The 14,990-nt window shown below is 37.4% G+C and overlaps 2 protein-coding genes and 1 pseudogene across 2 annotated transcripts; 1 reads left to right on the top strand and 2 right to left on the bottom strand.

Moving 5' to 3' along the window:
- LOC104700903 (probable elongation factor 1-gamma 2) lies at positions 2,107–3,806 on the top strand. The gene is made up of 7 exons (XM_010416506.2): positions 2,107–2,239; positions 2,339–2,394; positions 2,589–2,738; positions 2,824–2,884; positions 2,975–3,027; positions 3,115–3,216; positions 3,348–3,806. Exons 2-7 carry the CDS (start codon positions 2,386–2,388, stop codon positions 3,705–3,707), a joined length of 735 nt encoding a protein of 244 aa, XP_010414808.1. The 5' UTR covers positions 2,107–2,239; positions 2,339–2,385; the 3' UTR covers positions 3,708–3,806.
- LOC104700904 (alkane hydroxylase MAH1-like) lies at positions 3,713–5,539 on the bottom strand. The gene has a single exon (XM_010416507.1). The coding sequence runs from the start codon at positions 5,218–5,220 to the stop codon at positions 3,733–3,735; it is 1,488 nt and encodes a 495-aa protein (XP_010414809.1). The 5' UTR covers positions 5,221–5,539; the 3' UTR covers positions 3,713–3,732.
- On the bottom strand, positions 6,904–11,768 carry LOC109125545 (annotated as a pseudogene).

Here is a 14,990-nt window from a genome sequence, read left to right as displayed (position 1 = left end):
TATGTTTTTCGTTTTCACAAAATGCAGAAAGGATTACAGAACTCATCACAGTTGTATTATTAAAAACCATACTTGAAGTTGGAGTGTCAAAATCCTACATATGTAATTAAAGAACAAAGAGAGAGAACTCACGTCAAGGATATAGATATTTCGACCAATCTTGATATAATTATATAGAAAATGGAAAAAAAATTACGTAGATTACTTTTTTTTTTACGATTAAAAGGTACAAGCATGTCATGAAAAATATCCAAACATGTAATTTAACATTTTTTTGGGGAAAGCTAAACCTTCTCAATGCAGATCGAACTCGTGATCTTTAGGATCTATGATGTATCTTAATTAGGAGGTTAAACCCTAGCCATTAAAACGTAAACAGGAAATATTTACTACACTAACAACAACTTCTACTGTTAAACTTAAACCCGACTCATTATATATCATAGGGTTATATATCATAGTCGTAACTTAACTATGATAGTATAAGATAAACGCTCAGTATGATCCATCAGAATTTGCACAAGTGGAATCAAACAGAAGTTCAAAAGTGGATTTCACCTATTCTACAAGAATTTCAAACTTCTCCAATTTGATGAGCGTTCGAAGATAAGTACGTGATCGAGAAATACATCAACAGTTGCAAGATGATTTGGTTGAGAATATTTGGCAAAAATTTGGCCCTAATCAAGATTACAACTAATGTTTTGTTTTCCTATTTATGTTTTGTATTTTTATTTTTCATATGTTTTTATGTCATGTTTGTTTAAATTTTATGAAATGCAATTATTTTTCAGTTTTATAAAATATAAATTTAATCTATTTAAATAATATTATTTTCAAAATATTAATTTTTATTTAAAATTTTAAATAAACCAATGTGGTTTCTACCACTGGAGGCATCTAAATTTTATTGATATTAAAGGGTCTCTAAACTTAAAAACAAACATATTTTATATCTAAAATAATGTTGAGAGACCATAAGAGTCTCTTTGCATTGGAGATGACCTAACCTTGACTAAAAAAAAGTAGGAGGTTAACCACTAGATCAACTAGTTCTCACTTCTCAGTTATGTAGAATTTTAGTTTTTACTTTATAGTATAAACGAAAAAGTTTTAAAATTTTCGTGTTTAGAATTGAGAAATTTACTTCAATGTCACACCAATTATCAAATTTTAATCTAATAAATTTTCTAATGATAAAATATAAAGTATTTTTGAAGGTTCACAAGAAACACAAAACAAAAGAGAACCATCTCTGCTTGTTTCATCAAATGAAATGTTCATCAATCATTACGAATTTATGAATCTCTTTTTAGTAATTCATTCACAAAACAAAACAAAACAATAAGGGAAATTACTGAAACAAATGACAGTAATTTTTGTTTTATGAATGAAATATGTTAACAATGCGTATAAAGAGGTGGAACAATTCAAAATTTCAAATACAAAAAGATGGAAACACAAAATTAAATATGCTAGTAACTGTATATATTTAGAAAAATACTTAGGTTCAACCGATCAGAATCCTCTATACATTATTTCATTTAATAAATAAATCAAAATTAAATTAAAAAGCAAAACAAATTAAAGAAACAAATTCTGTATACTTTTAATTAAGGAAAGTTAAATATAGACTTGGTCTAGATTTTACAATTAGAACAAAATTATGTGTCGGTTTGGGTTTACAAATAAGATGATTAAGGTTTAGATTTAACAATCAAAACGAAATTATATGTTGGTTTGGGTTTACAAATAAAGTAGTTAGGGTTTAGATTTTATAATTAAAGCAAAATATGTCAGTTTAAGTTTAGAAATATAGTGGTTAAAGTTTAGATTTTATAATTGGAATATGATGTTAAAAGAAAAAAAAAATAGACATAATAAGCATACAAAATTAGGAAAGTTACCAGAAACGTATTTCACCAGTCACCAATTTGTAGAAAAAAAAGAACTAGTAAAATTTGGACATTTTTATTGTAGAAAATAAACATGGTAAAAATTAAAAAGTTATAATCAGTTAACCAGAACAAACCCACATTTCATAAACAAAACCAAAAAAACTAAACCGAACACAGAACCAAAACCTAACGAGAAAGGAATATTCTCGAGAGCCAGCCGACTACACACATCCCTAATTTTACATACACTCTTTTATACTATCCTCGCCGCCGCTTTTGTATCCTTCTCTCTCTCTCGCTTTGCTCAAGCTCTCTCGGAAAAATCTGCTGAAGCTTCTCTCGTAAGAATCCATCTCTCACCTTCTTCTCCTTATCGCTTCTCTCATTTCGAAATTTGATCGACGACTCATCGTTTACTTGTTGTTTTCTTTTGGTACTAGATCTGAACTCAGAAGATCTCCGAGTTCGTATCTTCTCCGTTTGAGCAATGGCTTTGGTAAGTTTCTATGAAACGCGATTCATCATTTCCTTAGCTCATTATACGTTTGATTAGAGCCGTGTACGATTGTTTTAACATACATCTGTTCTTTGTGTATCTTGAGAATTGGATTTTTGTGTGTTGCATAGAGAAACTGATTTTGTTGAGTGTAACTATGCAATTTCTCATGAGTTTTTTGGGAACCTTGCTAGGTCTTGCACACATACAAGGGAAACAAAGGTGCCTTTAAGGCACTCGTTGCTGCTGAGTATGCAGGTGTGAAGATCGAGGAGGCTGCAGATTTTCAGATGGGCGTCACTAACAAATCCCCTGAGTTTCTTAAGATGAACCCTATTGGAAAGGTGTGGAATCTGTTTCCATAAGGTGTTTGTTTTGATTGATGTTTGCTTTGATTTCTTAGCTGATAGAAGGTTATGATCTTACTAGGTTCCTGTGCTTGAGACTCCTGAAGGTGCCATTTTTGAGAGCAATGCCATTGCCCGATATGGTATAAGTTCTTTTTCTTTTTCTTTCTGTGTTACATGATTCATTGTTTGAAAGTATTTAACATAATGACTATTTTGATGTCCCAATACAGTGAGCCGTAAGAATGGTGAAAACTCTTTGAACGGATCCTCCCTCATTGAATACGTAAGCTCTTGTTTATCGTCGTGCTTTCCTTTATATTATTTCTTACACGTTTTTGTTAATGTATATGTGTATGGATTGACCTTTCAGGCTCAGATTGAGCAATGGATTGATTTCTCCTCGTTGGAGATTGATGCTAACATGTTGAAGTGGTTTGCTCCAAGATTGGGCTATGCTCCTTTCTCTGCTCCTGTAAGCTTACCATAGTTTTTATCTCTTGTCTCATATACTCTCTGTGCTTAAAATTATGCACCCCTTGCACTCTAATACTAATCGTAGACTAGCGTTGTTCTCATCTTTGTAATGGTTTTGTATGAATGAAGGCTGAGGAAGCAGCTATTTCTGCATTGAAGAGGGGACTTGAGGCTTTGAACACACATCTCGCCTCCAACACTTACCTTGTTGGACACTCTGTTACCCTTGCTGATATCGTAACCATCTGCAACTTGAACTTGGGATTTGCAACCGTGATGACCAAGAAATTTACATCTGCGTTCCCTCATGTTGAGAGATACTTCTGGACAATGGTGAACCAGCCAAACTTCAAGAAGGTGTTAGGTGATGCCAAACAGACCGATGCTGTCCCTCCAGTTCCAACTAAGAAAGCAGCTGCACAGCCTGCAAAGCCCAAGGAGGAGCCTAAGAAGGCTGTGCAGCTGCTTCACTTGTTAATAAGAGAATAGTAATAGTTACCATAGAAGCTAAGAATCATATCTTCTTATTGACCGTGACTTTGAGACCATGCTTCATACTGAGAATAACAGAGCGAACTGGTTCGATCATTTGACCTTCAACGATCTTAAAGTCGTAGTTTTGTATGATGTTCACAGCTACCATCTTCATCTGCAAGAGAGCCAAATACTTACCCAAGCAAGTTCTTGGACCGGAATTAAATACCAGGAACTTGTATGAAGGTTCATGTCTTAGCCCTCCTGAAATCCACCTCTCTGGTTTGAAATCTGATGCGTCTTCTCCCCATACAGATCTCATTCTTCCCAGTGCGTACATAGAAATTAGAATCATTGAATGCGCTTCAACTTTGTGTCCGCTTGGAAGCACATCGGACTCCAACGGTGACTTGTGATTAAAGGGAAGTGGTGGGTAGAGTCTCATAGTTTCGGAGAAGGCAGCATGTAAATATACGAGCTTCTCTAGATCTGCTGGATCATACTTTGTGTTGATCTCACGTCGTATTTTGGCCATAACTTGGGGATGCATAGAAAGAAGCCAGAAGAACCAAGTGAAAGCTGAGCTTGTGGTGTCTCTTCCTGCTATCAACAGACTAAAAACAACATCTCTGATAAACTTATCATTTCTCGGTTTCAAGAACCTATATTTGATCGTGTCTACGTTAATATAATATGTTAACACGTCCATTGATGTCTCTCTTTCCCCACGGCTTATCTCCTCTCTTCTTGAAGATATGATCTTCGCAAGCATTTCATCGACAGTGAGCATCGAAACTCTCAGCTTCCTCTCAAGACCAATCCCAATCCATTTTTGAAGCTTCCACAAAATAACCGGTTTGAGATGTCTATAGAAGATCGCTTCTTCACCGAGATCAACAGCTTCAGCAAACTCAACTTCCGGCATTTCAGTGGATAGAGACATTGGATCATAGCCGGTCATTGAAATCGAGGAAATATCAAACATATATCTCTTAAACACATCTGGTAAGTCTAAGATTATGTTCTCCTCAACAGCTCTGTCAAGCAAAGGAATAAGACCCTTCTCCAACTTACTTATATTGCTACTCACCGCGAGCTCAAGGAAATCTTTATGGTGAAAAAGGGTGTGATTTGACTTCCTCAGATCCTCCCACAACTCAGAATCAGCGGCTACAATTCCATCTCCCAAAATATCAAAGATCTTCTTGAATTCAGGTCCTTTAGGGTAATTCTGAAAGTTTGAACTTAGTATGTGATGGATGTTCCTTGGATCAGCCGTGAGTAACAAGTCTGTTCCAGTAAACCAGGCTCCCTTGAAAACTAAATTCAGATCGCTGGCCTCAAGAGCCTCAACCATCCAATCATATATTCGATGGATTTCGACAACCAAACCTGGAATCATCCCGAGGAAAGGCCAGTTCTTGAACAAAGGGCTTTTGTGAGATTTCTTGTGGAGGAAGAAACATTGGAATACAAAGAAAAAAAGGAATGCTATGATGAAGACTTCAAGTAAGCTTAAGATCATCATTCTAAAACAAAGGATTTCTTGAACAAGGTATCTTTATTAACTTGGTTTGATATATAACCCTTTATAATTAAAAGGTATTTGATAACAAAGGACACCGACATCTTAGTAATTTGTGCTAATGTTGATGTTGACAACTAATGATTAAACTGAATGCATAAACGTTGTAGTAGGAGCCCGAACCAAATTTGGGGTTTTAATAGAGACTCAAAGCCGAATTCATTTAATTTGTTGTCTTGTATTAACTGCTGGATTAACTGTGGCACGTGCTATGTACCATAATTTAAAAATCAACTAGAAAATGACCTTCACGTTTTCTTTATGCTAGCTAGCTTTCTAAATTTTGTTATTTTTCATATTTTAAATATTTACTTCTTTTTTGTTTGTTGTTAAAAAAAAAACATATTTACTTCTTTTTTTGCAACTTTTTCAATTTTAATACCATATACAATTGGTAATTCAGTAAAGTGAATTGATTAGTAAAAATTTCTAAAAAAGATCACCTTTTAAATATAATATTTTCAAAATTAAAACTCAAATAACAAACAATATACAGTAAAATACTCCAAAATTATGCTAGTCATTTTCTTTATCCTAGCGTTTACAATGTTAAGGTAAAATTTATGTTGTATCTCATATATAAAATAAAGTTCGATATAGATTCTGATATGTTTTCGGATAATTTTTATTTTTCTCCTAGACATTGTGTTTATTGTCTACTCTTAGTGCATCCAAAGACTTGTTTAGATAAACATGTTATAATTGGTCTCAACATATAACGTCAACACCATAACGAACACGAGCTTTCTTTTGTTTTCATAACAACACTATTCTAATTTTCTCTTTGGTGAATAGAGTCAACTGTTTCTTTTCTTTTTTCTTTTTTGTCAAACAGCGTCAACGAATTCTTTATATTTCTCTTGTGTATATTTTTTTTGAAATATCTTGTGACTTAGCTTCCACAAGTACATGTATATATTCTCCTCATGTTTCTACTACCACAAGATATAGCAGCAGCTGAACAAGAGTTGACGTGGTCTGATAATATGACATTAATTGACAATAGAACGCAGAGAACGTGAGCTAGAGATTCAAGATGTGATTACATTTTGGGTAGGTGAGTTGAGATTTGTGTGTGAGACATTGATGTTGAAAGATAATATCAGCATAATTTTTTTAATTAATTTAACTAATTATTATTATTATTATTTATATTTCGAATTGTTTAATTGTATTAGTTTTACAGTGACAGCGACCAATCGCCCCAAATGCTTTTAAGTGAAAAGGCTCTTCAATAGGGGTGTATTCTGTTTGTGTTTTAAAATCTTCTGGAGTCCTTACAACATTTTCTATCTCGGGTTTAAGAACTAGTTGATTCTTAGTCTTCAAATGCCTTAGGAACACTCGAGTTTTATAGTTGAAATCCTTTTGAGTAAATTCAATAAATATCGTGAGCTCTTACAACACCATGAGCCACGTTAATATAGAGAAAAGAAACCGTGGTACCGGATCCTAATCGTAGTTGGATAGTTATCTCACTTTAAATGAGTAAAGGAAAACCCAAAACCTTGAAATATCTAAAATGAAGATAGAAACAACACCAAAACGTACGTAACACCTTAAGGATGACCTGGATCACTTACTAAAAAGAGAATATATATAGTTTACCGTAGACTTCAAAGCCTATCATATCTTCTTACTGACTGTAACTTTAAGACCATGCTTCATACGGAGAATGACAGAAGGAACTGGTTCGATCTTGTGACCATGGACGATCTTAAAGTCATAGTTTCGTATGATGTCCACAGCTACTATCTTCATCTGCAAGAGAGCCAAATGCTTACCCAAGCAAGCTTTGGGACCGGCATTAAATGCAAGGAACTTGTATGAAGGTTCATGAATTAGCACTCCTTCGGCTGAAATCCATCTCTCTGGTTTGAAATCTGATGCGTCTTCTCCCCATACAGATCTCATTCTTCCCAGTGCGTAAATAGAGATTATAATCTTTGCATGTGCTTCAACTGTGTGTCCACTTGGAAGCACATCGGACTTTGATTAGGGGTGTCAAAATGGGTTAAAACCCATGGGTTTACCCTGTTTGTCTATTATTTTAACGGGTATGGGTTAAGTTTTTATATCCATATAAATAAATAGGTTTTGATGGGTTCGTCCAATGGGTTCGTCTTTTTCTTACAAGTAATTTATGTAAAATATCTAAAATAAATGTTAAGTTTTCTTCTTTGGTAAAAACAAAAAAAAAGTAAATAATAATTTATATGTAAATGATCTAAAGTAAATGTGAAGTTTTTCTTTTTTAGCTGAAAATTAAAATGGAAAAATATATATATAAATGTAAATGATCTAAAAATAAATGTTAAGCGTTTATTCTTTCGTTCATGTATTACTAATTTTTTTTCTGGCAAAGGTTCATGTATTACTATTATAAATAGGAGCCATCATTCTCTTTTTCCTTCATAAGTTGCTTCTTGTATCTCATTCTTCTTGCTTTTTTTCATTCTTATTCATTCTTGTCATCTGATTCTGAATTCGAAAGCATGTCAACGTCTTCGTTTAAGGGTATGTAATTGCAATATTACTAGATTATAATTAATCATATTTTTGCCTATAAATGCATGTTCATCTGTTATGATGTATGTAAAAACAAAATAGACTGGCTAATGGCTTCCTGTGTTCGTCCTTGTATTGGAACCGATAGATTATATTATAACTTCATATTTAACCCCATGCATGTTTTTTTATCTGAACTAAACCCATGCCATGCATGATAACTTTGACTAATATATAATTTTTTTTTTTTGGACAGATAATATGGATGATTGGGAGTCAAACGTGGCTGACGAAGAAGAGATGATGATGGATGAGGATGATGATATTGATCTAACCAACGAGCCATCAATAGGTGATGAAGCTGGAGGTGAGCCGCAGGAAAAATCTCGTAAACCAAGGAAAAAAACTTCAAAAATGTGGAAACATTTTACACATATTGGAAAAGGTGCCGATGACCAGAATCGAGTTCAGTGTAACTATTGTGGTGATAAACTTGTGTTTGAATCTACCACAGGAACATCTCCTATGAAGCGTCATCATCTGAGATGCATTAAGAAGGCAAAATATCGGAATATAGCTGATGTACTAACTGATGCAGATGGAAAGACTAGGAAATTGAAGATTGATCAAAGTGTTGTTCGGGAGAAGTTCAGTAGGGTTATAATTCGACATGATCTTCCTTTTGCTGTTGTTGAGTATGAAGAGCTGAGAGGGTTTTTTCAGTATCTAAATCCAGATTACAACTACTACACTAGAAACACAGCAGCGATGGACGTTGTTAAAACTTGGGAGAGTGAGAAGAATAAGCTGAAGATAGAGTTGGAAAGGATTCAGAGTAGGATATGTTTAACTTCAGATTGTTGGACAGCAATTTCTGGTGAAGGTTATATATCTTTGACAGCCCATTACGTTGATGAAAACTCGACTTTGAATAGCAAGATCTTGTCATTTTGTGACATACCTCCTCCACACACCGGCGATGCTTTGGCTACTAAAATCCATGATTGTCTCAAAGAGTGGGGAATTGAAGAAAAAATATTCACTCTTACTCTAGATAATGCTTCAGCGAATGACACAATGCAAGAGATACTAAAAGAGCGGCTTAATTTGGATGACAACTTGTTATGTGGAGGTGAATTCTTCCATGTTCGATGTTGTGCGCACATTCTAAATCTTATTGTGCAAGATGGACTAAAGATTATTAGTAGTGCTTTAACCAAGATCAGAGATAGTGTCAAGTATGTCAAAGCTTCAAAATCAAGAGGGATTATGTTCGAGCAATGCGTAGAAGGTGGCAACGGGGTAGTTTTGTCTCTGGATGTTCAGACTAGATGGAACTCAACTTTTTTGATGCTCGAGAAAGCTTTAAAATATCAACGAGCTTTTAATAGATTTCAGGTGGTTGATAAAAGCTACAAGAGTTGTCCATCGAATGAAAAATGGGCGAGAGCATCAAAAATATGTGACATTTTGAAGCCATTCTACAAGATTACCACACTAATGTCAGGTAAGCTACTCTACATCTAATCTCTATTTTGGGCATGTGTTGAAGATTGAGCGTTTGCTGAAAGAGAATGAAACAAACGGTGATGAGCTTATCAAAGCAATGGCTTGTAGAATGCGGATTAAGTTCGATAAGTATTGGGAACAATACAGTGTTATACTTGCAATGGATGCTGTTCTTGATCCTAGAATGAAGTTTAAGCTCTTGACCCGTCTTTACGATGAGCTCGATCCAAGTACTTGTCAAGCAAAGGTAAATTATTTGAGAGATAAAATGACTACGTTGTTTGGCGAATACATGTGCAAGTTTCCGATGCCCACGAACTCTGCAACAACATCTTCTTCTCATCATCATTCCACTGAACATGGTAGAGAACAATTTGATGACGTAAGTTTTAATATTCATAGTTTTTTTTATTAATAATTTATTAGTCATATGATAACATGTTTGACGTTGGCATAATGTAGGACTTGTTTGATTTGGATGATGCTCCTAATGTTTCGGATGAGGGAAAGTCACTCTTGGATATTTACTTGGATGAACCAAAATTAGAGATGAAGAATTTTCCTGACATGTGTGTTTTGGATTACTGGAAAGATAATAGTAATCGATTTGGTGCTTTATCACGTATGGCATTGGATGTGCTCAGTATTCCTATTACTACAGTAGCTTCAGAATCATCTTTCAGTATTGGTTCTCGTGTTCTTAACAAATACCGGAGTCGACTTCTTCCTAAGCATGTTCAAGCCTTACTTTGCACTAGATCTTGGTTATTTGGTTTTACAGGTGATGAAAAAGGTAAATTTTTCATATACAAAGAGAAAAATTATTGTTATAATTTTATTATTATAGCCAAGTTTCTAATATTTGATTATTTGTCCCAAATAATTTGTAGAAAATGAAGCGGAAGATGAAGAATGAAAACTATGAAGTTAAAGAATCGGACTGGATCATCTAAAGAAGATTCAAGTGTTTTTTTTAATTAAGAATGGTTTTTATTTAAATTAAAGAATGGTTTTTTTTTATTTTGGTTTTATGGATTTTTGGCTTTAGAATTTTATGATGCTTTTTCTATTTTAATATCTAGATATTATTATTTTAAGATTGAAAATTTTGGTTGGTTTTATAATTCTATTTTATATAATATGTTATGTATTGAATATTAATTATTTTATTTTATTTTATTTATATATGGGTAACCCATATAATCCATTTAGCCATTGGATTTTCTATTATTGGACTTGGGTATATAAATTCAACCTATTACAATAAATGGGTCGGGTTGAACCCGCCCACGAAAGTCTCATACCCATGTGGGTATGAGTCGGGTCGGGTCGGGTTACCCATTTTGACACCCCTAACTTTGATGGCGACTTGTGATTCAAGGGAACTGGTGGATAAAGTCTCATAGATTCGGACAAGGCAGCATGTAGATACACGAGCTTCTCAAGATTTGAAGGATCAAACATTGTCTTGATCTCATCTCGGATCTTGCCCATAACTTGGGGATGTGTAGAAAGGAGCCATAAGAACCAAGTAAGAGCTGAGCTTGTGGTGTCTCTTCCTGCTACCAATAGACTTAAAACAACATCTCTTATAAACTTATCACTTCTCGGTTTCAAGAGCTTATATTTGGTTGTGTCCACATTCATATAATACGTTAACACGTCCATTGATGCCTCTCTCGTCCCACGACTTATCTCCTCTCTTCTTGAAGATATGATCTTTGCTAACATTTGATTGATAGTGACCATTGTAGCTCTCATCTTCCTCTCAAGACCAATCCCAATCCAGTATTAAAGCTTCCACAAATGTCTATAGAAGATTGCTTCTTCACTGAGGTCGACAGCTTCACCAAACTCAACTTCCGGCATTTCAATGGATAGAGACATTGGATCATAACCAGTCATTAAAACCATAGAAGTATCAAACATGAATCTTTGCAACAAATCTTGTAAATCTATGATGATTTTTCCTCAGCAGCATTATCAAGAAAAGGAACAAGATCCTTCCTTAACTTACTTACATTGCTACTCACTGAGATCTCAAGGAAATCTTGATGGTGGAAAATTGTATGACCTGACTTCCTTAGATCCTCCCACAGCTCCGAATCAGCAGCTAAAATTCCATCTCCCAAAATATCAAAGATCTTCCTGAATTCAGGTCCTTTTGGGTAGTTCCGAAAGTTTGAACTTAGTATGTGATGGATGTTCCTTGGATCAGCCGTAAATAACAAGTCTGTTCCAGTAAACCATGCCCCTTTGAGAGCAAAAGTCAGATCACTGGCCTCAAGAACCTCAGTGGTCCAGTCAATTAATCAAGGGATTTGATGGAGCAAGCCTGGCAGCATCCCTAGGAAAGGCCAGTTCTTCAACAAAGGGTTTCCCTGAGATTTCTTGTGGAGGAAGAAACGTTGGAATACAAAGAAAAAAAGGAATGCGATGATGATGAAGACTTCAATTAAGCCTACCATCATCATTCTTACTCAAATAATATTTGGATATAGAAAAAAGAATCTTTAGAAAATGTGTTTGCTATAGTGCCAATGCTGTGTGTTACCATCCAAGTTTATATAAGGAAAGAAAATTCAGTGGATTCAATCGAATGCATGGACGTTGTGGTAGGAGCCCGAACAGGTTTTGAGTTATGTTAGAGAATTAACGATTAGGTACCAAACTCCTCATACTCATTTAGTTTCGTCATTGTATTAACTGTGTTAACTGAATGCCACATGGTCTAGTCGGCTATGTTCTCTGTATTTTTTAAAGACATATATATCTAAAATCAATTCAGATTACAACTGACAAGATTAGGCGGTTATAATGTTACTGTGTGAACTACTATTCAACGATTTTAAAATCATGGTCTCAACAGCGGCTACTACTATCTTTATCTGCTAGAAAGTCAAACAATTACCAAACCAAACGCATTAAATTAAAAGCCAAGAAAAGGTATGTGGGGTTTTTTTTATGTCTAGACCTCATAAACTGACCTCCTTATCCCTAGTCTGAAACTTGATGTGTCTGTATTGATTTTGAAAGAACTTGTGGGAGTAGAAAGTGGTGATGATGAAGTTATATGCACGTCCTTGTTGAAGTAGCAGCAGCTGAAGAGGACATGAAACATTGATCAGGATTGAGGAACAAGAGTTGACGCGGTCTGAAGTTGATACATTTGAGGTCCAACATCCTCCTATCCTCTATCAATATCAAAGGAAGAAGAAAAGCCCAAGTGGCTAAGTAGTTTACTAAGGGGGATCCAGTAGTGTAGTGGGCCTTGTGGGAGGGTCATGTGTCTTATTAGGGAATAAGTGTCACTGTCGTGTTGTAGAGGCTGTAACGGTTCTTTGGGGTGGGGCAGGGATACCACAAGTAGTACTTATGTAGTAGGTGGGGGGAATGGGGAACATTGTGGAGGATTTGGTAAAGAGTGTAAGGGGGAGGGAAGAGACTCCATAAACATTTCTCTTGGCTTGTACTGTTGTCTTATTCTAAATAAAGAGTATTGTGTTCTTATTCATCTTATCTGTTCTTAAGAATAACAACCAAAACGTATCAAATTGGTATCAGAGCAGTGTTCTTGGGAAACCAATCATCTAGATGGCGCTCAAGAAGGTGGAGGAGTTAGAGAAGGTAATGGAGAGCATTCAGAAAGAAGTTCAGCAGCTGTCGAGCTTGGAATCTGACGTCAGTGCTATGAAGAAGCAACTGGGCAAGTTGGACGTCTTTGAAAAGCAGCTGGGAAAACTGGATGTGCTAGAGAAGCTGGAAAGAAGAATGGCGGAAGAAAAGAGACGTACGTGGGGTACGTCCAAGGGGAACGAGGATGACTCTCAGGTCTCCGGCGTGGAAAAGCCAAGCGTGGAGGAGTCACAACGACGCCTTCCACAGAGCCCTACGATGGAGGTGGGAGAAACCCTTCAACGGAACCAACCGGTGGAGGAGAAAGAACCGCTCTCTCAAAGGATCGAGCTTCCTCTGTTCGAAGGAGAAGAGGCGGAAAGCTGGGTTCTCAGGTTGGAACAGCACTTCGAGCTGCAGGAGTTCACGGAGGAGGAAAAGTTGCGAGCAGTAAGAGTATGTTTTGTCGGGGATGCACTCACGTGGTACTGTTGGGAGAAGGTACGGAACCCTTTCCTCAGCTGGGAGCAGTTGAAAAACAGAGTCTTGGACAACTTTGCCACGACTCACGACTTAACCGCCGGCGAACGGCTGCTACTACTCCGTCAAGAGGAATCCGCAGGGCAATACTGCAGGGCTTTCATTGCACTAGCCTCTAACGCCCCGGAGGTGTCTGAGAAAGTGTTAGAGATGGCTTTCATGATAGGGTTGAAACCGAAGGTTAGAAAAGGGGTGAAGATGTTCGAGCCGAGAACATTGCAGAAAATGATGGATCTGTCTCGACTGGTCGAAGACTGGGAAGGACAAGGCGATTCACCGGCGCCGACGGGTTGGGAAGTCGCGAGCCGAGCTCCAGTGAGAAACCCGGGGGACAAACACTCGTCACGTGGGTCCTATCAGACTGGTACGGGTTTATCTTCTCATAAGTCGTTAATTACAACCGAGCCCAAAACGACATCGTTACGACCAAGTGGGGACAAAAGCTCAAACCCTAATTACAAGAATCCCGAGTCGAGACGACCACCATTCAGGCGACTGACGGACGCAGAGGCCAACGATCGTCGGGCGAAAGGATTGTGTTTCCGGTGTGATGAGAAGTATCAAGCCGGACACCGATGTCGGTTCAAGGGGCTTCAGATCCTGGTGGCGACGGAGGACGACAAAGGGTTGTGCGGAAACGACGACGGAGAGGAACACGAGGCGGAGTTGGTCGAGGTCCCGGAGTTTGCGGCGCTATCCATCCAGTCCGCCGCCGGTATATCCTCTCCGCGAACCATGAAGTTGAAGGGAAATGTACAAGGAGAAGAGGTCGTGGTGATGATTGATAGTGGAGCCACCCACAACTTCATATCGAAGGCGATGGCTCACAGGTTGGGAATAGTACCTAGAGGAACCACATGGTATGGGGTGCGTATGGGCAACGGTGTAATGGTAAGGGGAAGCGGAGTGTGCCAGTGTGTGAGGTTGCAACTGCCGGGTTACACTCTCATCACTAGCTTCTTGCCTTTGGAGTTGGGAGAGGCGAATGTGATATTGGGAATGCAGTGGCTGGAATCCCTGGGGGACACGAGAGTAAACTGGCGCGAGCAGAGAATGGCCTTTATGATGGGCGGTGAAGGGGTGACCTTGTTGAGAGATCCTAGTTTGAAGAACTCGGCCATCTCCTTCAAGGCCCTTTGGAAGACCGTACAACAGGATGGAGAAGGGCTGTTTGTGGAATATGCGGGAATACAAGCCTCGACCGAGGAAAGTGAAGAAGGTGCCCCCATATACTACCGAGCCTTGTTGGAGGAATTCTCTAGAGTGTTCTCGGAACCACAAGGGCTTCCTCCTTCTCGGGGAAAAGAGCACTCCATCGTTCTGAAACCTGACAGTGAACCGGTCAGTGTGAGGCCATTCCGGTACCCACACGCCCAAAAAGAAGAAATAGAAAGACAGATTGCCACGATGTTAGCTGCAGGGATCATTCGCGAAAGCGGTAGTCCGTTTTCAAGTCCGGTACTCCTGGTCAAAAAGAAAGACGGCAGCTGGAGGTTTTGTGTGGACTATCGTTCTCTCAACAAAGCCACGGTACCTGACAG

Source organism: Camelina sativa, chromosome 7 (assembly GCF_000633955.1).
Source record: "Camelina sativa cultivar DH55 chromosome 7, Cs, whole genome shotgun sequence".
NCBI classification, from domain to species: domain Eukaryota; kingdom Viridiplantae; phylum Streptophyta; class Magnoliopsida; order Brassicales; family Brassicaceae; genus Camelina; species Camelina sativa.
The sequence above is the reverse complement of the archived record's forward strand: the minus strand, read 5'-3'. Positions and strand labels throughout refer to the sequence as shown.

What these genes read in the sequence shown, in the direction of transcription:
- LOC104700903 (XM_010416506.2), top strand. An exon ending in AGATGAACCCTATTGGAAAG is followed by an intron (nt 2,739 to 2,823) that starts GTGTGGAATCTG and finishes TGATCTTACTAG; the next exon opens with GTTCCTGTGCTTGAGACTCC. An exon ending in GATCCTCCCTCATTGAATAC is followed by an intron (nt 3,028 to 3,114) that starts GTAAGCTCTTGT and finishes TTGACCTTTCAG; the next exon opens with GCTCAGATTGAGCAATGGAT.
- LOC104700904 (XM_010416507.1), bottom strand. Translation starts at nt 5,220, where the DNA reads ATGATGATCTTAAGCTTACTTGAAGTCTTCATCATAGCATTCCTTTTT.